This window comes from Naegleria fowleri, assembly GCF_008403515.1.
Source record: "Naegleria fowleri strain ATCC 30894 chromosome Unknown tig44, whole genome shotgun sequence".
Lineage (NCBI taxonomy): Eukaryota > Heterolobosea > Eutetramitea > Acrasida > Naegleriidae > Naegleria > Naegleria fowleri.
Genome location: NW_025407976.1, coordinates 113,248 through 137,886, shown reverse-complemented (window position 1 = coordinate 137,886; position 24,639 = coordinate 113,248). Strand labels below are relative to the sequence as shown.

General features: G+C 37.2%; 10 protein-coding genes across 10 annotated transcripts; 5 read left to right on the top strand and 5 right to left on the bottom strand.

The window, feature by feature from the left end:
• Positions 1-268: 268 nt before the first annotated feature.
• Positions 269-1,423, top strand: FDP41_005385 (uncharacterized protein; the record flags this gene model as incomplete). Its single annotated transcript, XM_044708903.1, has 3 exons — positions 269-599; positions 664-981; positions 1,032-1,423. The coding sequence occupies 3 exons, from the start codon at positions 269-271 to the stop codon at positions 1,421-1,423; spliced, it is 1,041 nt and encodes a 346-aa protein (XP_044560104.1).
• A 327-nt stretch (positions 1,424-1,750) lies between these two features.
• FDP41_005384 (uncharacterized protein) lies at positions 1,751-5,427 on the bottom strand (the record flags this gene model as incomplete). The annotated part of the gene is made up of 4 exons (XM_044708902.1): positions 1,751-2,617; positions 2,825-2,874; positions 2,975-3,565; positions 3,624-5,427. The coding sequence occupies 4 exons, from the start codon at positions 5,425-5,427 to the stop codon at positions 1,751-1,753; spliced, it is 3,312 nt and encodes a 1,103-aa protein (XP_044560103.1).
• A 575-nt stretch (positions 5,428-6,002) lies between these two features.
• On the top strand, positions 6,003-7,102 carry FDP41_005383 (uncharacterized protein; the record flags this gene model as incomplete). The annotated part of the gene is made up of 3 exons (XM_044708901.1): positions 6,003-6,220; positions 6,318-6,838; positions 6,885-7,102. 3 exons carry the CDS (start codon positions 6,003-6,005, stop codon positions 7,100-7,102), a joined length of 957 nt encoding a protein of 318 aa, XP_044560102.1.
• A 335-nt stretch (positions 7,103-7,437) lies between these two features.
• On the top strand, positions 7,438-9,546 carry FDP41_005382 (uncharacterized protein; the record flags this gene model as incomplete). The annotated part of the gene is made up of 1 exon (XM_044708900.1): positions 7,438-9,546. One exon carries the CDS (start codon positions 7,438-7,440, stop codon positions 9,544-9,546), a length of 2,109 nt encoding a protein of 702 aa, XP_044560101.1.
• Positions 9,547-9,859: 313 nt separating this feature from the next.
• On the top strand, positions 9,860-10,168 carry FDP41_005381 (uncharacterized protein; the record flags this gene model as incomplete). Its single annotated transcript, XM_044708899.1, has 1 exon — positions 9,860-10,168. The coding sequence occupies one exon, from the start codon at positions 9,860-9,862 to the stop codon at positions 10,166-10,168; it is 309 nt and encodes a 102-aa protein (XP_044560100.1).
• A 628-nt stretch (positions 10,169-10,796) lies between these two features.
• On the top strand, positions 10,797-11,660 carry FDP41_005380 (uncharacterized protein; the record flags this gene model as incomplete). Its single annotated transcript, XM_044708898.1, has 1 exon — positions 10,797-11,660. The coding sequence occupies one exon, from the start codon at positions 10,797-10,799 to the stop codon at positions 11,658-11,660; it is 864 nt and encodes a 287-aa protein (XP_044560099.1).
• A 197-nt stretch (positions 11,661-11,857) lies between these two features.
• Positions 11,858-12,854, bottom strand: FDP41_005379 (uncharacterized protein; the record flags this gene model as incomplete). Its single annotated transcript, XM_044708896.1, has 4 exons — positions 11,858-12,092; positions 12,243-12,261; positions 12,334-12,480; positions 12,530-12,854. 4 exons carry the CDS (start codon positions 12,852-12,854, stop codon positions 11,858-11,860), a joined length of 726 nt encoding a protein of 241 aa, XP_044560098.1.
• A 341-nt stretch (positions 12,855-13,195) lies between these two features.
• Positions 13,196-14,494, bottom strand: FDP41_005378 (uncharacterized protein; the record flags this gene model as incomplete). Its single annotated transcript, XM_044708895.1, has 1 exon — positions 13,196-14,494. The coding sequence occupies one exon, from the start codon at positions 14,492-14,494 to the stop codon at positions 13,196-13,198; it is 1,299 nt and encodes a 432-aa protein (XP_044560097.1).
• A 32-nt stretch (positions 14,495-14,526) lies between these two features.
• FDP41_005377 (uncharacterized protein) lies at positions 14,527-15,851 on the bottom strand (the record flags this gene model as incomplete). The annotated part of the gene is made up of 2 exons (XM_044708894.1): positions 14,527-14,846; positions 14,900-15,851. 2 exons carry the CDS (start codon positions 15,849-15,851, stop codon positions 14,527-14,529), a joined length of 1,272 nt encoding a protein of 423 aa, XP_044560096.1.
• A 1,166-nt stretch (positions 15,852-17,017) lies between these two features.
• On the bottom strand, positions 17,018-24,544 carry FDP41_005376 (uncharacterized protein; the record flags this gene model as incomplete). Its single annotated transcript, XM_044708893.1, has 1 exon — positions 17,018-24,544. The coding sequence occupies one exon, from the start codon at positions 24,542-24,544 to the stop codon at positions 17,018-17,020; it is 7,527 nt and encodes a 2,508-aa protein (XP_044560095.1).
• Positions 24,545-24,639: the final 95 nt, after the last annotated feature.

Sequence of the window (24,639 nt, the reverse complement as noted above, 5' to 3'; positions counted from 1 at the left end):
GAATCCATCAAGAGTTCATTCAAATTCATTCAAGAAGAGGGATGGTTTTTATAATCACATCTCCCGATCATAGACTGTATTGGAAAGAACAAACCGATTGCCATGGCAAGAGGGCAAATTTGAAAGTAAAGAAGAAAAAACCAAAAAGTGGTCCGATGATGTATTTTCAAATTACAAAGAAAACAAAAAGGGAGATTGTATTGGATTAGAACGAGCCTATTTTGTTGCTGCATCCTATCATCATGTACCCATTTTGACGGATAAAATTATGGATGGTGTGGTTTCTGTTCATTCAAAGATCGGTTCTTCGTCAAGTGATTATGCTGTCACAGAATTACCAAGCGGAGAAAGCTTTAGAGTACCAAGAAGACCTTCTGTAGTTGCAATTCAGATGGCCTATGATATTCCTCCCTACATGGGGGAAGATGTTATGAATTTAGAAACTTTTGAGCAAGGAAGGTCGTGTGTGCGCCCAGGAGGTATTTATTGGTTGAGAGACGTCGAGAATGCTCTTCACACTGACGAATATATCACGTACATGGCGTGTGCTGCCTATACGAGTGTATTTGTTACTAACCATGGAAGATTACTCGTGGGAGGTAAGAATTTCAAAATCATGATTGCTGTGTGAATTCCACACACATTTCTAAAATAACTTTTAAGGTTCGAACCAATTTGGAGAGATTGGCCAACCTGTCAGCACCACGAATTCCACACTCAGAATACAGGAACATCCATTCTCAAGAATACACAATAACGTAAAGATTTGTAAGGTAGTGTGTGGAGATCATTCGATTGTAGCTCTAAGTGACGAGGGCAAGATTTATGCGTGTGGTTATAATGGAAACAATGAATTATTGGTGAATTCTCATACGGATATTGTTGAAGAGTTATGTGAAAGCAAGAAGATGAATGAAATAACCGCGAACGATCCTGCCATTGATATTGCGACACAATATTATCAGGTATTGTTTCTCACAAGTATGTTATCTTGAAAATAGCATTTTATGGTGATTCAATAGGATGAATAGAAAGTGGAAGTGTCTACATTCAACAGAGGTACATCAACCTTCAAAGGTGGCCACCTTTCACACATGACGGTATTGTTTTCACAAAGGTAGCCTGTGTTGGAGCTACCAATTACAAATTCCAAGTGTGTCTAACAAATTCATTTAGAGATGTTTGTCTTGTTGATTTTCCTTTCCATGATCGACTAAATGTGGTGTTAATGGAAAAAGCAGTTCATATCGACTCAAATAAGATTCTGATGATTAATGGAGGAGAAGAAAACCGATCACCATTTTGTGTATACATGAAAACTCAATATTCTTATGCTATTGTGTTGCAAACAAAGCTTTCAGCACACCTCACAAATATTTATGGAGAGGATGGCCTCCAGGATGTGTTCTTTAATTGGATATAACTGTGAGGCTTTTGTAGACGGCGACGCCATGAGTGTAACGCTTGAAGCGAGATCAAGAGAACAACAGCTCATTCGTCAAAACGAGATTCTAGTTTTATCAACAAAATTATTCCAGGAGCAACAAAAGAACGCAATGCTTGAACAAAATATTTTCCAACTTGAAATGCGTCAGGAGTTGGTCGATGTCAAAACTCTTAGAAATGAGAATAACGATTGCTCCAGATATTATATTTGAACTTTCTAATCCCAAAATCCGATCTGTTTAAATTTCCTAAATGAACTCTTGATGTATTCCTCTAATAATGGGATGTTGTTTCAAACAAGTTTTCAAATTCCACTCCCAAGTAAAAGATTGCAAAACAACCTGTGATTGTTTGAATAATATCGGAAAGAAATATCTCCAAGTTGAGGAAATTCTGAAAGTTGATTCCATAATCGAGTTTTCATTGAGGATTCAGATCGAAATGCATCATTGAGTAAATATCTACAAAAATATAAAACAATATCGTGAGCTAACTGTTTTCCATGTGAAAAGCCATACCATGGCGTAAACATCACTTTGTATTCTTTGTGAATCAGCAAAGAAAAATGTTTTGGATGATCCACAGAACTCATCAATACATTCCATTTCTGAACATCAACCAAAGACTTTTCATCAATTCCACACATGTATGTATCTGGTGGGTTACAACAAACAGTGTTTGACTCTTCATTGAAATACTTTGCATTTTCTTGTAAGAATAATGATAGATTGGAGCTTTTTACACTCAACTCTTTGATTGCGTTAAGATTCACCTCCAACTTGCCCTGTACATAGTCGACATAACCATGATTGACATGAGGGTTCACAAATCCAAGTCGAGAAGGAACACTGGCACTGGTTCCTCTCAAAAACAACACACTGATTCGTCGTGCTTCGATTTCAGTCCGCAAAATCTGATGAAAAGATCTGCTTGAAGACATGATGGAGGGATAATCATCGTTTGACGAGTTCCAATATTGTATTCCTCCCGAGTAAAATGTAAAGATCAATAAATCATGTTTACCTCTTAAATCAAGATACGATTTTTCAAATTGACTCCATTCAATTCGATCGAGTCCACTCAGAAAGCACAAGTTCTCAGGTGTGATATCAAAGGCAAATCCTGATTTGACTTTTCTTGATGATGCATCGGTAGCCACAAAGCTTGAAAACTTTTCATACACGATTTGAATATAATGCTTTGGAACTGATGATAATTTTTTTTAAAAAAAAAATCTTATAAAAATAATGATTGATTTGAGGTGCACCACATGTGCCTCAATGGTGGTGGTTGAGAGGAGTGATTGTTGTTGAAATTGCGGAATTGCTTGTTGAAGCAAGGCTTGATTGTTGCTCTCTCTCTCTCTCGTTTATTACACGTTGATATTTTGCTTAATGGGTACCACAATATTTGCAACCGTAAATCCAACTGTTTAAGTAAGTAGGAAACCGTTAGTTGTGAATTTGTTCATTGCAATCCATTCATTCATTCATTCAATGAATCACTTGTTTCGAACACTAGTACTTACAGAACAATGCAATGCCCACCCAAAAGATTTCAAACAACAAATTTAGTCCTTCGGTGGTTTCCTTGAACACAAATGCTGCAATTCCTCTAAAAGACATTGAACCTGGACCTAACAACAATGCACCAATACCAACAACCATCATGGAAGGTTTCTTTGAGATGAGTGTGTAAATATTTCCTAAAATACCAATCAAAATTCCTCCAATAATGGTGCCAGCTTCGAGATTTTCCAACACATCTGCCAAAACAAATGCGACCATGTGAGCACATACGGTCGATAGAGTAATGTAAATAATTGAAAAGGCATGTTTGGGAACTCTTCTTGTAAAGACAATATTTAAGGCAAGGCCAATCATGATAATGAAGCGAAACCAAAGTGGAATTGGATCTCTCGAAGGTGGATTGATTTCACTGTCTCGCAAATGAGGTATGTTAATTGCAATCACATAGGTAATTAAGAATCCAAATCCAAGCTTTAAAATAACCACAAAAGAGAAGACAAAACGACAAATTCCACTCAATAAGGCACCAGTAGCAATTTCGTAACAGGCTACAGCCATCGGTTGACCCGGCAAAAATTGCCACGTCGCAGCTAAATTAATCATAGTATTAGGAATATTATGTAAACCATCCAAAATGCAATTACGTACCAAGAGAAATAAGTGAAACAGAAACTTCAAATTTGTCAATGAAAATTGCCTTCATGGCAATACCAATTAAGCCAGCAGTAATTGTGGCCACAATTTGGTTGACATTTCTGAAAAATGCAAATCGTTGACAATATAAATGTATCAAAGCAATGGCCAATCCAGCAGTAAGACAAGTGAGTAATTCCGCAACGTTTCCACTCCATAAAAGACCAAATAATCCAGGACAAATAAAATGCATGAAAATGTTGACCACAGGATGGTCATAGACATTTGGGGCTGATACAATATTTCTAATTTCTTTTCTAGCTTCATCTACCCCCAATCGTCCACGAGCAATATTTCTTGCAACAGTATCTAACTTGGTCAATTTGTCCAAATTCAACATTTGAGTTTCCACCTTCACATAATAGGTTCTGTTATCGGCTTCTCTGACTTTTTGTCCAAATGAAAACCAAATTCCAACAGGAGTAATATTAAAATAAGCATCAATTCCAAAATATGCACAAACAAGAGTAAGGTGATATTCTGTTCTGTTTGCACTAATACCGTATAAAGTCAATGCAAATCCTAAATCCAAAATTAATGATTGAACTTTAAGCTTGTCTTCTTCGCTTAATTCTGTGTACAAAACTCTACTCTCAGATCTAGTTTGTTGGAAACATTGTTTAATTTTGTCAGTCCAACTTTCTCGAACTGGCTCCTCTTCTTCTTCTTCCTCTTCCCCTTGCATATTGGCCATTTCTTTTCTGCGAGCTCTTTTGTACTTTTTCATAAACCATCCTCTTAACTTTCTCTTTTGAGATGGTAACAAAACTGGAGCATCTTTTTGCATAATTTTATCTGTAAATCCTTTGACGGATTCCCAAACGCTTTTGGTTGATTTGGCTAATAATCCGATTTTTTCATCTTCCTTTTTTTCATTTGAGGACCTGCCATGATGATGTCTGATACTTTCTACAATTGCATCACTTTCTCCAATTGGAACCAGTTGGTCAGCAACATAACCCTTCAATTCTTCATTGGTCAATACAGCCAATGCATCCAAATCAGTGGTACTGGCAAAACTTGCAATAGAGTCAATGGATGATGATGAAGTCATTCCTGCATGCATATAGAGACCTTGCTGAGGACGATATCCTTCTTCTTTTGGAAAAAAGGAACCGTTGGCATCTACATTGACAACTCCGATAATTTCATGGTCGTCACTTCCCGAATGAAAGTGCACCACATGGTGGTCATCTTCTTCATGAGTGTTTGTTGTTGCATTTTGAAATCCATGATGAGTATGGTGGTGATGAGTTGGATGCTGATAATCATCCACTTCACTGGTCATTCGATGATGATGTTGATGATTGTCTGAATCAATTTTCATTTGATTAGGAGATGAATTATTCCCAAATACCTTTTCATCATCATGGTCGTCGCGAGTTGCTGTATGAATTTCAACTTCGTCCTCATCCAATTCTGTGACATTGGCAAAATTATGAAAATGAGAATGATGAGGATGTGGACTGTGTGGTGTCTCCTTACTTCCAGAAAAGGAAAATGTGATGTTGGAATTTACAGGGCTGGGTGTATTCTGTTGGTGATGGTGATGTTGTTGCTGAACGGAAGTATGGATCGGATTGATGAGATTGGGGGTCGTGGCGGAAGATGTCTTTGAAGATGTTGTTGAACTTTGCTCGTTTGTGATTGGCGTACGGGCAGATGAGCCCGAATGGTGCTGGTGCTGGTTACTATTGCTTGCTGTATGGACATTTGAGGTGTTCACCTGTGGAGAATGATGAGGATGATTGTTACTCATTTTTTTTTGTAAATTGCTCCGTACCTGCTTTCCGCAGTACAACAATGGTCATGTAGACTTTTTTGGAGGTAATCAGGAATTGCATGATAATTACGTCATTGGTTGACTTTGTGGACATAGAGAGGTTTTACTTTCATGTTCTTGGTTTAAGTGATTTTCTAAACGTTGTCATTGAGATATTAGTCACTTTTGAGGTGATGTTCGGAATAATTGGATGAGGATCAAATTTGTTGAACAATAATAAATATAAAAGAATGTTTATGAAGTCGTTATGACGACGTATTGTCTAACGCCTGCAAAATGAAAGATTTAAGGTTATGGTTGTGAATCTCCTGTTGGATAGCCTGCTTGGAAAGACGTGTAGAGTTATCCAATAGTGATTTCAAAATACCCATCTTTTAGAACTGTCAACTTGAAAATAGATGTGTAAAAGTAATTTAACCGATATATAGATCTTTCAAAATGTTGTTTTCTCAATTAGGAACATTCAAAATATTTCTTCAAATCCAGTTAAGGAGACTCCTTTTGCCACCTCCTGCAAGAACCTGCCTCAAGTCACTTCTTACTCCCTTCTCATGGCATCATCAGTTGTGATAGAATTGATTTCTTTTTACAAAGTTCTCTCTCCATTGGACATGCCTTGTCGGAGATTGGAATCTTTACTGAAACAGAAATTTTCTTTACAACAAGAAGGAAAGAAGAAGTGGCTATTGAACGGAGAAATTCTATACAGAGATTTCATTCCAATCGAGTTCATGAATGACAAGGAAATTGTATGGAATCACATCAAAAAGTATGGTTATGGATTACAATTTGCATCATCGGAACTGAAAGATGATCGAGAGTGGATATCGAACATGATTGAAATGCATTGATTTGTTTTATGCCAGTGACAATCTTCGCAATGACAAGGAATTGGTATTGGAAGCTATCAAACACAATGAAAATGCACTCGAAGATGCTTCATTCTCACTTCAAAGGGATAAAAACTTTGTATTGGAAGCCATTCGATGGAACGAAAAATGTTTATGTTGTGCTGCCTATGAATTTCTGAAAGACAGTGAATTCGTCTTTGAAGCAATCAAACAAAATAAGAAAGCACTTCGATGGGTACCATGTGAATTACTCACAAATGAAGCTTTTATGTTAAAAGTCATCAAATTCATATTTCCAGAATTCCATCATTTGGATTCTTTTGAACATGCCAACAAAGAAATCATGATGAAACTTGTGAATGAATTTGGATTTTTGTTGATATTTGCGAGTGATGAGCTCAAGAATGATCGAGACATTGTTTCGACTGCAATCAGAAATGATGGTCTGGCTTTTGCTTTTGCCTCTCATAACTTGTCAAGCTTGGATGTAGAGACATTTTCAGATATGTACCAGAAGAAATTATTGAGGACAGAGAGTTTGTTTTAAAAGCCACCAAACTCAATGCTTTTGCTTAATAATAGGAATAGATTTACCATATAACGATCCACCATTTTTCAATGATAAAGAAATCGTGTTAGAAGTAGTGAAAAACGATGGATTTGCATTGAAGTATGCGAGTAATGAATTGAGAAAAGATCGTGGATTGGTGATGGAAGCAGTGAAGAGTAATGGATATGCATTATTTTACGCGAGTGAAGAATTGCAAAATAATCATGAATTGGTGATGCAATGGATATAGTGATGAATTATTACATGAAAGAATGGAACAATGTTATTTTGGAGCTTATTTGGGGAAAATATATGAACGAGAATCAACAACAAATTGACAACCATTCGTTGTCACTGTGAGCATTTGGTTCGTCAACACAACAGTGCAATCCATGTCAATATGATGGATTTCTCGATTTCGCCTTCTTCTTAATGAAGACCTGAAAAATTCCCTTATATACTGATCTCGCATGAACGGATCTCTTTGCGAATATATCGAACGAACATAACGAATAAAGATGATTTGTTGGATTGTTGCAAAAAATTCACACTTCTTCCATTCATCATCATCATCGCGGTGTGATCATGCGCTCTCGATTAGGATCTATCCATGGACCAGTTCTCTTTGAAATTTTCAAATATCTCCATTCCAAGCATTTACTCTCTTCCATTGTGTTGGTGTGTCGGGAATGGAAAGCCATTGTTTCCGAATGTGTTCTGAAATTGGAATTAAAAGAAAATGATTATCCATCATGGTTGAAAGAACAAATGAATATCTTTGGAAACCATCCGAATCCAAATAGCACGGTGATGTGTCCACAAACCACCATCTATTCTCATGTGTATCAATTAATGACATCGATCGGAGTTTTTGAAAATTTACAAGATCTTTCTCTGATTGGATATGAAGACTTGATGAGTAGTGATCTTTTGTGGCACTTGTTGGTAACTTTGAAACATTTGAAACGATTACTCCTCTCTGATTGTCATTTATTGGAAGGACAATTGGCAAGAACATTGACCTTTTCAAACGAAAGAACCAAGTCGAATCACAATGATGATGGTTTTAATAAGGAAGGAGAATATCGAGGGTTCTTTTCATCATGGTTTTCAAAAAAGAACAAAACAAATACAACCGAGACATTGGAATCGTCGTCATCTTTAGAAAAAAGTTCAAATAGACATCGACCTGTGAAATATTCAGAAAGGAATACTGTGGTATTGAAATTTGAGAGAGTACCACACAAAACTTTCATCCCACCACACTGTGTGGAACATTTAACATCCCTATGTTTATTCAAAGTACATGTACCGATTGTCTTGTATGACATCTTGATGAAAAAATTAGTGAACTTGAAAGAATTTCGAATGGTAGATTGTAATCTTACAAAATTTGAAATCTTTTCATCCTCGAATTCACTTTCACATGTTGAGATTAATCGAACTAATTGTGATAATGCAACAATTACCATCAGTGAAAAGAAGGAGAACTTGATTACACAGACTTTGGAATTTTTAGTGTTGAATAATGTGTCCATCGAGAGCAATCGTGCATGGAACTTTTTTGCAAATTGTTCAAAATTGAAGACATTGAAAATGAGAAAATATGTTTCAGTACCGACATCAAGTAATTCATCATCTACCATGACGACGACGACAAGTATTGAGAATTTATGTGTGGAGGGCATTGGAGTGGATTCCTATTTTTTCAAAGCACTGAATCAATGGACGCCAAATTTAAAGCGAATGGAAATTCTTCATTGTTCATCGTTGGTCGCTCAAGAACCATTGTTAAGTGTCATTACTGAGAATTTCAAACAACTCACGCATCTCAGAGTTGTAAATGTACGAAATTTGGCATCTTCTGACATTCATTCACACACATTAGAATATTTAGATCTTTCAAGTAATAAGGATCTACAGTGCGCCATTCATTGCAATTCTCTCAAATATTTAAATCTTGGAGGAACAGCCATTACCGATGCAGAGAAGACCAAGATTGTCATGAAGAATAGCTCTCTAGAAGAATTAAATTTACCCATGATGGATTCGAATGAAGCCATTGGAAATGCATGGACACTGGGAAAGTTAAAGCGTTTAGATTTATCCTACAATCGTAAAGTCGATGATGATCGATTGGCAGAAATATTACAATTCATGAACTTATTGGAATATTTAAATTTGAAAATGTGTAAAAATATTCACCAAGTTCCTCTCAAGAAAAACAGCAATTTGAAAACCTTACTATTGAGTGGAACTCAAATTACAGATGAATCATTAATGAAGGTCACTCTATTAACACCAGAGTTGCAAAGATTGGATATTGATTGCTGTGGAATGTTGAAAGATCCACAATTGTCTCATCTCCACAAATTATCCTCTCTGGATGTGAGTGAAAATATTTCCTTCTCTTTAAAAACCATTCTTGGTTTGGTCAAACAAATTCCCTCACTGAGGTATTATTATGCACGATGGTTTTCAAATTTGATTTCTAATTTGACAAATACGAAGGAGTTGATGGATGCATTTAGGAATTTATTATTATTGGATTTGACTGGAAGTGCTTCTTCAACATGTACAGTTCTTAATCAATTGAGGGATGAGTTTAAAGATTTGATCATTGTTTCAAAAACACCATCCTTCAGGTGTGATGTCATACCTTATCCTTTTACAGTCTTTGGAACCAAGCTGTAAATGCAATCATTTCATGACATGTGTATTCATCTGGTAGCAAAGCAAATCAAGAAATACAGAGATGGTAAAATTGTTTGTTTTTATAGCCATTTCTTCAACATTTTAAAATACAAGTAACGCATTCCTGAAAGTTGTCACCAGTAGTGGTGTAAGTATACTTGCAAAGATGTCATAAATTGGAATATTTTTTGACCATCCATAATTGTACAGAATAGTAGCAATTCAGAATATTATTACACTTCTTTCAGCAGTTCGTTTTGACTATTCTTGGCGATTGTTGAGAAAAGCGTTGCCATTTCCAAATTTGCAAAAAATGTCTCTACTCTTACAAATCCTGACCATCATTCCGGTGGTCGTCATGTTTACAACGTTGGATGCCAAGCAAGCACGTTTCTATGCTCAAACTTTTCAATTAATTACGAAACAATGGATGGGTGTGTTGAAAGTACATCGGAATGATGATGAATTGTTTTCATCATCCCGAATGAAGAAGGCTCTCATTGTTGAAGAAAATTTAAAAAGTGATCATGATGCAAAATACGTTAACAAAGACATTGAACAAATAGAACGTAATTTTAATAACATTGTGGATCGATCCATTATTGTTGGCATCAAGCAATAGAAGAGGTTCGTTGTGGATAATGAAACGCTTGCCGGAGAGTACCCAAGATGTGATTCATTCATCCAGAGGTATCGGATTATGGAGATCGTTTTTAACTTGAAGAAGAAGGCTCTGTTCGACTATTATTAAGGGAGCTTACATTTATTCAGAACATTCGAATAATCATTGTAAACAATGGACATCTTTTGCACACAGTTGACCAATACGAATGATTCATTCACCTCTAAATATCCACATAATTGTTCAGATTTCTTGTTTACTTGATTCAAGTAGCCCTATGTATTTTATCCTAGAGAGGAGATTCAGGATACATTCACCACCTGTCATTGAAATTTTCAAAAAAATTTCCAAAAAAAGTCGAATCTAAATTACTACATTTTTGGTAATTGGTTTGTTTGGCGAAAACTTTCAGTAGTCCCTCGTTCCGCAAGAGAAGAGGCGGTTTTACTTTCTCCTTGGAACGAAGAAAAAAGAGAAACAACAACAACAACAACATTGGCTCTCTTAGCATCGCCATCGTTGTTCATCCTTTCGTCATCATCATCAAATCTTATCCAAAATCCACCTACATTTGGTCCATTATTGGAATAATTCCTTCCACCTACCCTCACACTCATTCGCGCTCACCATGAAACTCCTTAACAAGACACGAAGAGGACGAAACAAGGATTTGAGTCTTTCCATCTTGTCCACACCACCATACTATTCTCCTTCTTCATCCGCATCATCAACTACTACTCCTCTCTCATCAACAACAACACCATCTTGTTCTTCAAGTGGACATACATTATTGAAGAAACGAAAGATCAAGTATGGAGTGTCGAGAGTGAGGAATAAGCTATTGCGAGATCAGGTCTTGTGGGAATTTACGGATGATCATCCACAACAAGCTCCAACAACAACAACAACTAGTACTAATACAACAACAACAACAATCTCTACCACCAACATGATGTCCTCAAACACATGTTCCTCCTCCTCCTCTTCATTCTCCCAACAAGGAGCATCCTCTTCTACTAATGCTGTGCTTCTCCCTAACCATCACTTTTCCTTCCTCTCTAACGACGATCGTCTTTCAACATCATCTTCTACATGCGAACATCAGCATCCTCTCACTACTCCATCATCCATCTCACTTCAAGAACAACTACAACAAGTATTGATTCAAGTTCTCTCACAAATGACTTTTGAGCAATTTCAAGATCGGCTCACCTTGGCAGTGAGTCAATTATTTGAAAGTTTGTTGCGGGCAAAGGAAATTCTGGAACAACGTCAAGCCATACGAATGTCAGACGAGGAGAAGGAACGATTCACTCGGGAAGTGCTCTCTTCGGAAGAGTTTCAATCCAAACTCTCCTCCATTTCATCCATCTTTCACTTTGAAAGTTTTATTAAGGAAGGGAAGGAATTGTTTATTATGGTTTCAAATGTCATTCCACAACAACGATCGGTGTATGTGGCTTCCTTTATGAAGAACCAACCTGATCAGTAAATGAGTTCATGGTTTCCATCGATTCATGATAAGTGTGTAATGTTACATTAAGGGTGAACGTCTGCCGATCACATGACGAAACATTTCTTCTTGTCTCCGTTTTCTTCGTAATGCTTGAATACCATCGAGTCGTACTTGATGATATCTTGCATTAATTTCACATAATCAATACCTCCACTTTGAATTCTTCGAACACATTATTCGAAAGGTTCGTTAACATTTTGAGCCAACTTGGCACTGGTTTGAATGATGGCAAAGTTTTTCAATTCAAAGTGTTGAGTCAACTCGAAAATCATTTCTTCCTTCACCATCTCATCTTCATTCACAAGAAATGAAGGGTCATTCAAAACATCCATCTTGTTGATGACAAAAATACATGGCACATGAGAAAGAGTGCATGTATGGTGCCATGCATGTCTGACTCGAACAATTCTTTTAATAAGGTCATGCAATTTGGAAACCGATGTCTTTCGACGGACAGCACACACAAACCATCCGTTCTTGGACAAAACAAGTCAATAAAACTAGCCATAGGAGATGAATGTAAAAAAATAGTCGTCATGGATATGAACACACACTTACGGTGCATAGTTCTCAGATCCTATTCAACCAAGTTTTTCACAATTGTTTACACAAATTATTATGTATGATTTCATTGAATTCAAAAACAAACCTATCACATCGACAATCTCTAAAGAAACTGTTCTTCCATCCACTTGAACTCCTTGTTTTCGATAGGTATCTTGAACCGTTGGATTGTATTCAGTTGGGAAGTGACCGTTCACATACTGAAGCACTACACTCGATTGTCCCGTTCCACCTTAATGAATTATTTGTCACAAGAAATTGAAAAAACAAGCTTGACGTACCTTCACCTGTCACCAATATTTTCAACCAATTCTCTTCATCTTCTTTTGTATTCTTCTGCATTCCTTGTTTCCTCAAGATTTGTCTTTTCATTTTCAATAATAAACTCACACATCGGTTTATTCCAGAGGCACTTGTGGCAATTTGTTCTTTCAATTCCTTGAGAGATTCTTCGCTTGCGGTTTGAATGGCATTTCGATGAAACACTTTCCACCAAAATTCATTGAAATAACAACCAATCAAAGAATTTATCCTTTCCTTGTGGTTGTGAAAATTTGGATAAAACATGGAATTCAAAGATTGAACGAAATTGACTTGGTGGATCATTTCTTGTAATCTTGATTCGGAACATGTGAAAATGAACGAAGTAGAATTGGAGTCATCTCTATGAATGATGAATAATTATTCAAAGAATGAATAATTCGGAAGGAAGAGAGGAAAGATTTGTCAAAGATGATGATGACGCTTGTGGTGTTTCTGGTTCATCTCCGTTATAGATGCTTTTTTGTGACATGATCTTTTTTATTGTGTTTTAAATTACAAAAATTGTTTATCAGAGGGCAATATGGGTGCGAACCAACTTGATGTTCCGCCCCTCAAAAACAACGAAAATTGTAATTAATAATAATTTACAAAATTAAGAACAACACAGGGCTGTGAATTGGAATTCATTGCCATGCTTGAGCTAAGGCATGTGAAATTTCAAATACCCGAGTCATTTGTTTCGAATGACTCAATAAATTCACAAATACTGCATCTCCAAATCTGGCACCTAACATAGGTCCCACCAACACGGGACAATAATTAGCATTTCCAGCAAATTTAAAAGAATCCTTCAAACAAGCTTCCACTAATTCTTGATCATTACTATATTTGGATGCACAGACGTGAGTGTGTAAAATGACAAAATAAAGAGCTGCTTGCATGGTAAAGGGAGAAAATCCTCCTGGTGATAACTGTAATCGCAAACGAGCAATTTCTAGAGCATCTCCTCGAAGAAAGTCTGTATTTTCAATGAGTGACTTTAAACATGTCAATAATTCTTTGGAAAGAGAACTTTTTTGAATTGGTAGTGGTGATGATGAATCCTGTCGTTCATGGTCACTTTGATTTTCTTTCAATGATGATGAATCCTGTCGTTCATTTGTTTTTTTTGGGTTGGAAAACTTTTCAATGAAATCTTTACAAATGGTCACAATGGAAAGAGTGGAATTCTTTGTGGTGGATGAACAAGATTCCAATGAACAAGAGGATGACGACGACAGGGACGATTCAATCCATCGACGACATATATAATTCTGTAATTGTGCAACTTCTACTGCATACCTCGAATGATGGGTCATGATGGTTTCCATGTGTGAAATTTCTAATAATTCATCGATCGAGGACCAACCTCGAAACATGCTCAACACGACATTCCGATGAGCTGGATTCACTCCACCTGTTTGCCCATTTAAATCTTGATCAATTTTGGCAGATTGATGGATTTTCTGCAGGTAGAGTTCTTTTGTAATGTCATCCTTATTATCGTCATTCTTTGTAAAATCATTCTGTTGAATTGCCTTATTGGGTAAAGAATGATTGTTTACGGATGATGAAGAGGACGATGAACTTTGATCGTGCACAACCACTAGTGCGGCAGATTTAAAGATTAATCTTCCAATGAGTCCAGTATCATCCCAGCCGTGTTGTTTCTGATGATACCATTCCAAATAGTCTGAAAAGATGTGATTGAGAAATGAATAGTATTCATGATGATGATGATCAAGTAAAGAGGAGGATCCTACTTCTTCGGAGGAAGTTGTTGCAACTTCTGATTCTTGTTGAGAATTTACTTGTTGAAGGTGAACAAGTTGTTTGGCAATTATCAAGGCCATGGCAATAGGCCCATGATTATGATCTCCTGCAGCGAGACCATACAACACGCCACGAACGAGTGATGAAGTCCTGTCTGTTCGTTTTGACATTTTTTGATGGAAAGAGTTCATTACTTGCTCTTTTATATCAATTGTTCGACGGTTCCAACATTGAATCCTTCGTCACCCACAGCTCCTCCTTGCTTTCCTACAGCCACAATGACAAAAGCTAATCTGATTGGAGCTCCAGAAATAAGATCGACATTGTTGGCGAAATATTTGGCACGTCTACCGTCACTCCAGTCGACACTTACTTCCATCACACCATTTCGAATAAAGCCTGAGAATTTCTTTTCAACATTGCCAGCTCTGCTGCTTCCTTTGACATTGTCACCAACAGTGATGGAATCGTCGACCTCAAGAACTGCTTCCCATCCATTGACCTCAGTGTTCGTTGGTTTACCTTGCAATTACAAGTCATGAAAAATCATCTCATCATATGCCAAATAAACTCACCTTGGAATTTTGTCCAAACTGTTTTCCCGTAAAATCTAAACTTTCTTGGAGGTAGAACAACCATCGGTGGAGGCTGCATGTAGGATAAATTTGGAGAAGGTGAATATGGAGGAGGTGGAGGCAAGAACTCTTTAAAATCATTGTTCATTGGTTGCATACCCTGAGAAGGAATCATTAATTGTTGTATTTGCATTTGTTGCTGTTGAAGGATCTTTTCTTGTTGCAACAATTGTTCTTTCATTTGCTGTACTTGTTGTAGAAGTGCTTCCTTTTGCTTTACCAATTGAACATTTTGCTCCTTTTGGCTTTGCAATTCCTGAGTGGTAATATCTAATTTCCTTGTAACAGCCTCAATATCTCTTTGAAGCTGGAGATTGTCAGCTGAAAGTAATTCATTGACCTTAACATAATTACTGTGGTCTCCTGCAAAAGTCGCAATATAATTTTTGACAATTTCCTTTTCGAATAAACAATCATTAGCAAGATGAGTCTCCAAATCAAGAGCAGTGCCATCAAAATTACATCCAAATTTGAAATTGGGACATTGTACCTTTCTTCCTTTACATTCCTTCTCAACATGATTCCAATAGTTACATCTCTTCACCACTTGATCCGAGCAACCTCTCTCTGCATTTGGACACTTTACTTCCAGATTGTTTACAAGACGATTGACAACTGAATTGAACACAAATCCCTCTTCAAGAGATGACACTGCCACTCGGCACTTGGGACAATTTTTATATTCCTTCACCCATTGAGCCAAACAAGAATAACAAAACAAGGCATTACATTTCAAGCACTCACGATTGTTCTCAATGTAATCCAAACAAATCCCGCACTGCAAGGTTGATCCTAACTCCTCCATCACTCCTTTTGAAGAGAGAAGTACACCTTCCTTCGGAACTAAACGCACGGAAGGATAAATTGGCGTTGTTGCGGTTGTACAACTCATTTTTTTTTAATTGTTAATATTTGAACTTGGGCTGTAAAGGAGAGAAGGCGGTAAAGTGCATTTCAAGAACTGTCATTTGGCTGTCAAACATTACATGCAATCATATCTTTGGATTGACTCAAAATCAAATCGCAATTCATTGACAACTCCACATGTTCTGGCTTCACTTCCTCTCAACGTTTTTAAAGTTGAGGACAGAAATATGAGGAGCGAGTTCATACTTGTACTTGGGATCACTCCATCCAGAGTTATAAAATTCATTGGCTTCAATCTTTTTGAAAATAATCAAATCAATAATTGTCTCTTGTCTGGCAATTTCAGTGGCTGGCCAACTCAATAAATCGAATTGAATATTGTATGGATTTAGAATACCCTTGCTTGAAAAAACAATTTCTCCAAAAGAGAAAATTTCAAATTTTATCTAATAACTGTTCCTATCCCCTCTCGATCATTTGACTTCAAAAACGACTATTCAACCAATTCAATAGTCCGGAATGTGATGATGGTTGGAAATTAAATTTTATGGCCTTAACATCTCTTTTAATGTAAGAGAGAGTTCTTGATGGAACAAAATCAATAATTTGAGCATGCAAACAAAGAAACCTTGATAGAATTTGTTAAAGAATTTGATTTCTTGTTGCAATTTGCATCAGAAGAACTTAAAAATGATCGAGACCTTGTTTTGAAGGCTATGACCATTGATAAGCAGTCTTTTCGTTATGCCTCTCATGATTTGCAGAAAAACGACAGAGAAATTGCACTAGAAGCGGTCAAACAAGATGGATATGCATTGAAATATGTTTCTACCGAATTGAAAGATATGTTCCAAAAGAAATTATTGAAGACAGAGAATTTGTGTTAACATTAAACAAGTCCAATAGTATTCCAGTTGGTACATATTATATTTACTCAATATTTCACAATGACAGGGAAATCATGTTGGAGGCGGTGAAGGACAATGGATATATTGAAGTTTGCGATTTCAGAATTTGCCAATGATCCTGAATTTGTGATGACAGCTCTCAAATGCAATGGGTATGTGTTGGAATACAGTGATGAGAGTGTGCCACTGTTATCAAGACGCTTATTTGGGAAGAAAGAAACCTTGAGCGGCTTTGTCTTGAATTGCAGAGTGTGCAAAATGTATATTGCAACTTGAATTTATTTTAGTTGGTGGTTGATTTTCTAGGTTCAATTATGAGAGACTTCTTGTGAAGCTCATCATCGTTGGTAATTATACCTTCGAAAATGTGTTCCTTTAAAACATATTGAACGTATGGAATGGGTTCTAAATGGTACAAATTTGCACAATTTTGTAAATCCTTCACTTTCTGAATGGTTGCATAATAAATTCTTCTCTTTTGGTAATTGATTAATTTCTTTTGAGGAGTTTTTGGATGATTGAATTCATCAGGATTTCCATCTGAAGTAAAAGTCAAATCTGTTTGGAAGATGCCAATAAATGGAATAATTGGAGTATTGTTGTTAATGATCGTGTTGTTGAGATTTTCTCTCAGCTTACTTCTATTGTTGGCATGAAGTTCATCGAAAATTTTGAAAATATTGTTGTCACTTTCTGAGAGACCCTTTCGAGTTTCTTTGAGTCGATATACTGGACCGGATTGAAGACCTGAAATGATTGCAAAGAATGCACTATAATTGTTCAACTCGTAGGATTCCTTGGCAATTTCAACAAACTTCTTAAAGAGAGCTTTTCTTGTTTCTGTATTGGTCTCAGTGAGAATCTTAGTTTGTACCCAGTAGCTAATCTTATTGACACGATCGGTGAGGGCAGAAATATGAGGAGCGAGTTCATACTTGTACTTGGGATCACTCCATCCAGAGTTATAAAATTCATTGGCTTCAATCTTTTTGAAAATCTTCAAATCAATAATTGTCTCTTGTCTGGCAATTTCAGTGGCTGGCCAACTCAATAAATCGAATTGAATATTGTATGGATTTAGAATACCCTTGCTGATATACTCCTTTCTGTTGATTCTCCATTGATTGAGAGAAATTTGAGGTTCCTTGAGCTTTTCCACTGGAATACCTCTTGGAATCATGATGGTTGTGTTGTGTCTCGAGTGGACATTGGAAGTCGAAGAGGATCCTTCATCCTTCTTAAAGCTCAACAAGTTTTGAAGGAGAGTTTTTTTGATCTTTTTGAGGGTTGGGTGAACTTTTTTCACAGCACCAGGTTTCTCATATCTAAACTTGATACCTTGCACAATCTCCTCGTAATGATGCATATAGAGAGCCAAGGATTCATTGTCAAGAGCATGGAATGCTTCCTTGACAAGTTCATTCATTGCTTGTTCAATGTAGAGACATACAGCGTTTTCTTTTGTGATTTCAGGAGCATTTGGATCACCTTGTTCTTTGGCACGAGTGGCCTCTTTCACTACATTCAAAGTTCTTCTATAGATGCTCATTAAGTGGTTCATGAGTTGGCGAGCAGTTGTGAATGAAGAGAAGGTATTGAGGAAGATGGCATAGAAAACTCCACGAGCTTCAGTATCACCAGGCAATGTGCACAAACCAACAAACTTGTCCACCAATTTGGAGAAGGTGGCCGAAGAAATGCAACAGCGCTTGGCATCAATATTCACATCTTCAGGTTCTTCTGTTAAACTTTGTTCGACTTGTTCGTGAGTAAGTGTAGGTGCAAATGGTTTCAACAAGAGAGAAACACATTCTTTAGAAATGTTGATAATGTCTCCAACATTCTTATCAAACATGAGCTCTTCAGAGTATAAGGTACAGACTCCAAGAAGCCATCTCCATTTTTGTTCAACCTTACGTTTTTGAGCATAGGGAGCTCTCTCTTTCTTTGGAATGGTTTGATCGTACAACTCATGACACACGAAAAGATGGTTAAAGTTAGAAAGCAATGGATAAAGACAATCTTGGAAGATAATCTTGCAAGCTCTGTACTCTTCTTTGAGAGTCAATTGGAAAATAATGTTAAAGATTAATCTACTGATGGAACGCAAAAGCAATGACTCTACAGGTGTAATAGTTTTGGTGTTTCTGGTAATTTCGAGCTTGGATAAAATTTGAACTTCTGGAAGATTCTTCAATTCTTGAGATTCACTTTCTGCTAACTGTAACAAGCGGTCAATGTCATACTTTGTTTTGATTTTTTCCAATACCTCAGTCAGTACAGACTTCTCAGTGAATTTGCTAATCAAATAGTTGGCTGTCAAGATTGTCTCCATACGTAAAGATCGTTGGTTTCCTCTCTTTTCTTTTGGAATTGAAGACGAGTAGGAAAGATTATGTACAGACATGACACAATAGTCCAAAAAGCTGATGCAATTAAGCATGACATGTACTGGAGCCTGTGTCCACCATTGAGTAAGTAGTTGTTCTGATAAGTTTCTCAACACCCACAAGATACAAAATGCTGTGACAAGATACATTTCATCATTGTGGAAGAGAGTGAGATATTCTTCCTTGTCCATGTACTTGTCAACAAAATAAAGGAACATCTCTGCAATAGCAGCCCTCTTGGATGTGTCTTGATATCGTGCATCGTAGTCAATCTTGCAGAACAAATCCAATACACACTTTCCAACCTTGAGCATTAACTTTTCATTGTTAGTTTCAACAGTGCTGAAGAAAACGTCAAAGAAATGTCTAATTAAAAAGTTTCCATCTTGAAGTTGCAAGTTGTTGAGCGGAATAAAGTAATCATAGTCACACATGATGGCTACGAAATCTGATTTCAATCTCAACAAGGCTTCAGCGGATGCATCTGTTGAAGTTTCGATGGATAAACAATCCATGTAGTGTTTAACAATTCCAATATAATAATCTCTGTCAACGAATGGAATTAAATCTCTAATGAAGAGAGCAAGATTTCTATTGGCGTTCAAACCAATATTTTGTCTGCCATGTCCAGAAGAGGAGAGCAATTTCTTGGTACGTGTACAAAAGTATGTCATCAACTCTTTCACTCTGTTCACAAAGTATTCTTGAGAGAGTGGATGTTCATCGTTTCTGCTGTACTTGTCCGATTTGTTTAAATACCAACTATCCCTAATCGTGAGGCAATCCAAAGAGTCTGTCTTGATACAGAGTGTCAAACTCTTAATAATAATATCAAACAAGAACCATGAGAAACGGAATGGATCGTGCTCTGACAAGTTGTTTGTTTCAAAGTAATGCTTGGTTGGTTCTCCTTGCAAAATCTTGGTCAATTCTTCCAAATAATCCGTAAAGATACGAGTGAGTACAGAGTAGGTTGGATATCCTCTGTTCATTTCATCGAAAATGTATTTAATGTACGATGTCATGAACTTGTTACCACGTGTGTGATTTTTAGTATAGTGATAGACACCTCTGAGACACACCAATACTTGCTCGAACAATAATCGTTCAGCTCCCTTTCTCAAGTCAGCAGATTGAAGTGGCAACTCTGAGATGCTACTCATCAACTCAAACAAAATGTTCATAACAATTGGAAGATGAGGTAAGAATAGAGAGAATTCAATGGCACAGAATTTCATCAAGACGAAACGGCAAATATACTCCAATATTTGTTCCTTATTTTCTTTTTCAGGACTATATAAATCATGTATACTGGCAAAGAATAATTGAAGTACTTCGTCTTGAGGATTAACGCTAGAAACAAGTTGAGCAGAAAGTTTGAATCTTGCGTCACTAATCTTATCCAATATGCCCTTGGTCTTGGCTTTGGAGAGATAATCTGGTTGCAATGTCTTGTACACTCTCAGTTCTCCGACAAAGATGTGTCTCTGAACTTCAGAATAGGTGAGCTCATAGGTACAATTACGTTGTGTCTTATCCTCTTCATATAGTCTATTCTTTTCGGTCAATTCAAGGAAAGAATAGCCCAAAATTGAGCGTTCACATTTTCCAAAATCTTCCTCTCTGGTTCCAAAAGGTTCATAGATGAGCTTAGAAGACTTCTTTTCAATGTCTACGTGATAGAAAATGAAGAGTAAATGATTGCCTTTCTTTGTGACAGCAGGAACGTCAATTTTGATCTCATCAAGGAATTGAGGAGTAGTAGTACAATGTTCAAGAGCAGTAAAATCTGATCGCTTCTTTTCCGAAGTAAATCTGTTAATAACAACAGGATGACATTTTTGAATTTCCTCTTGTGTTGGGATGATTGCATCGTTTTCTCTAAATACTACCTCCACAACAATATTCTTAGCCTTAGTTTTCTCTAGCTTTACACCCATAGGATAAATATACATGGTGTTAAACAAGGTCATGTGTGGATGACGGGCCTTGCTCCATGGAATTTCATTGATTGCTTCTGATTCCAATATTTTCACTTGCTCGTCGAACATGGTTTTTCCAAAATCTTCAGACATCAATCTTGGTGGATCATCAGAGAATTCATCATCATCTTCAATTGCGTTGAATACAGGATCTCCATTCTCATCAAGGTTGTTACCATTCAAGAAGGGATTGGTTGGTTGAAGTGAGAAGGATTGTTCTTCTGTGTTATTCACACTATCGTCATCTGATTTGATTGATGCAAGCTGTCCTGTTGGAGTTATATCGGTGCTGTCTTCAATCTTATTCTTGACATATCTATGCAAGTCACTCACCAATTCTGTGTGTACTTTCATTGAGGCAGAGATCGCTTGTAATTTGGTCTTTTGTTTAATGGCAGCAAAGATGTTGAATGGAGTCTTGTAATCTCCTTCGATTACGTAGAATTGATCGAAATACATCGATGAATTGAGTTCCAGTTTCTTTTCACCTTTGAAAAGTGGAACAAAGCTAACAAATGCTGCATGTCTAAAGTGAGAAAGTTTGTTCTTTCTGGCTTCCATATCGGAAGAAAAGTCGTTCTTTTTGTGATGTTTGAGCATATCCTTAATGGAACAAGTTGGTACACGATGAACATACAAAACCAAATACATTTCCTCATTGGGTGCAGAAATTGAGAACAGTCTCTTGTCAGAGTTGGCAACAATACCGTTAGATTTCTTTTGAATGGATTCACGAACGAAGGGCTCTAATTGTTGCAATTGTTCTTCCGAAAATAGATGGAACCAGTAATCCTCACTAATCTTCTTGGAGTACTTGGTGTCATAAATAGCAATGGAGAATGTGAAGAATTCTTTCGTGACATCGAACTTTTCCATAAATTGGAATTCACTGCAAGACAACAAGAATCTGAACTTTTTCTTGACAGGATATTCAATTTCTGGAATTCTTTGGCACAAAGTAGTGTGGAGGGGCTTGTACTCGTACTTTGGCTGTAAAACTCCCATCAATCTTCTATTCTCCTTGTTGATATTCTCCTCATTGATATGAACACCATGCAAGAAGGATTCGCTTTGGTGCTTCTTTGACTCATTCATAGAGCTTTCAGATCTTTGAATTTCGGCAGTAATTTCGTTGAGAAGCTCAAGTGGACGTTTGGCACACAATTCCTTCGCCTTTTCAACCAAACTCTTTTTCAAGGATTTTGAGATATCAATCTCATCGAAAGCATCGACAGCCTTCTTTTCTCCTTGTCCTTTTTGTTGTAAAAGAGCCAACTTCATCTCCTTTTCAGTCAAACTTTGATTTGTTTGTAATGAGGTTAGTCCAACGCTGACAGAAGCAGTTCCTCCTTCTTTAGGTGCACCCTCCTTTCCTTCTTTTCCTTCCTTGTTCGAATCTTTGCTCTCCTTTGATTCTTTATCATCTTTTTTAGGCTTCTCTACCTTTCCACCAAAGATTGATTTTCTCTTTCCTTGACCAATAAAAGCATTTTTCAATTTCTTTGAGAGACCAGCCTCTGTGAAATCGCCCATTTGATCAGTGACCTTATACAATTCCTCTGGTTCAGTAGGAGCTTGAACATCCGTTGCCTTCTCAGCTTGTGCCTTTTCAATATCGAGAATTTTTGCAAAAGATGGCAAAACTTCATCTTCATCGACAACAACATTGTCTTCGTCTTTCTTCTCCTCCTTTTCGTTCTTATCCTTTGGATTTTTCTTCTTTTTTTGTTCACTGTTATTGGGGTGTGAAGGAGGAGGATTTTCAGGTGTGACATTTGGAGATGTCACAGATTGAGGAGCATCGCTATTGGCAGGAGTCAGAACTGAGAATTGTGGCTTGAAAGGAGTTGCTCGATATGGCACAGCCTCATAACGTAAAATTTTGAATGGTTTGTAAAACACTTGCAAGCAATGTCTCACATGAGGATATTTGAAATAAACAACTTCCTCTACGTCCGAATTTGATTTTTTAGATTTGAACTTTTGCAAATATTCGCCTCCCACAGAGAGGAATCTGAAAAAGTTTTTCACGAGAAGACCTTTGTTTTCGTTGTGGTGATAATGTTCGGAAGAAGAGGCACGTGATGACAGTGCCAATTGCTCCAATAAGGCTCCTGAGCTCGTATGTTGTTGGTTGCTGCTGCTGCTACTTGAAGGTGCTCCAAGAATTGAAGAATTAAATCTTTGTGATTGTTGCTGTTGTAATCTAATGCTCGAAGATCTCATAAGAATACGTCTTGAATGAGTATTATTCAAAGTGTTGGTATTATATAGAACCGTCCATTGGGTTTGATCAATTTCTTCAATTGAAAATGGATCCATCGCTTGCATATTAATTGGAACGGGAATCTTTTCAGGTTTTTGAAGTGAAGAAGAAGAGACACTTGCTGTTGTTGGCGAAGAGGAAGACGACGATGATGAAGATGCCTGTTGTTGTGGTGGTGGTTGTGAATTCGAGTCAGAGTTCGATCCAACCAAAACAGAAGCAACCACGCCCAAGAACTTTTGATGACGTTTCTTCTCCTCCTCAGTGAGAGGTGGAGGAGGTGTTGCAGGTGGAGGTGGAAGTGAAGTCAATGGACCTGTATACGCAAGAACTGTAACTTTGGGTTTTTGTGAATCTTGTTGTTGAAGAGCATCATTGGTTGAAGTGGATGATGATGATGATGTTGTTGTTGATAGTACAGAAGGGCTGTTGTAGCCTCTGACTCCGTTATTAGATTCCACTGAACAAGTCAAGTCAGTCGTAGTCGCAGTAGCAGTGGAATCATTCGCCATCTCTGAAGATTGACTCTGATTGTCGTTTGAATGTTGTTGGGTTGAAATTGGAGAACGATTATGATCATAATTCTGCGTACGAGTCAGCATTGTTGTTGCTACAGTTGCTTCATCACCCGTGTGGTTCTCTTTTGATTCGAGAGTTGCCTTCTTCTTCTTCTCTTGGGAAACATGTTGGTGGTGAGTGTTGTTCAACTGGGAGGATGACTGATTTTGATCTCCAACAACGACGGCTGCCAAATGGCCCTGAAGACGATGATCATCACTAGCGATACGATTCAATTCCTTCACTAGTGGTGATGAACTCTCTCGGTTCTTCTTTTCATTCCTATGACCAGATATCGTTGATGATGATAACGCTGCTGATGATGATGATGTAATTGTTGATGGAGCTTTAGGTGATTGAGAGGGTGAAGATGATGAGGCTTTCGTACTGGTGGTAGTGCTTCTTCCAATATTGGTAGTACTATTGTTGTTGTTATTATTTACGGCTGCAGAGGTGGGTGGAGTTGCCTCCTGATGTTGATTCTGCTGCTGGTGATTTTGTTGTTGTTGTTGTGGAGATGATTCCATCATCATCTTTTGTGCTCGAGGACTGATTGGCCTTTGTGGGCTCTTTGGAGAAGTGCTTGGTGTTGCTTTTGAAGTGGATGAGAACATTCGAAAGAAATATTCTCTATAGAGAGAGGGTGTTGTGTTGTTGTAGGATAATGAACAAATGATGATGACAGGAGATGTCAAAACGAGATAGACAA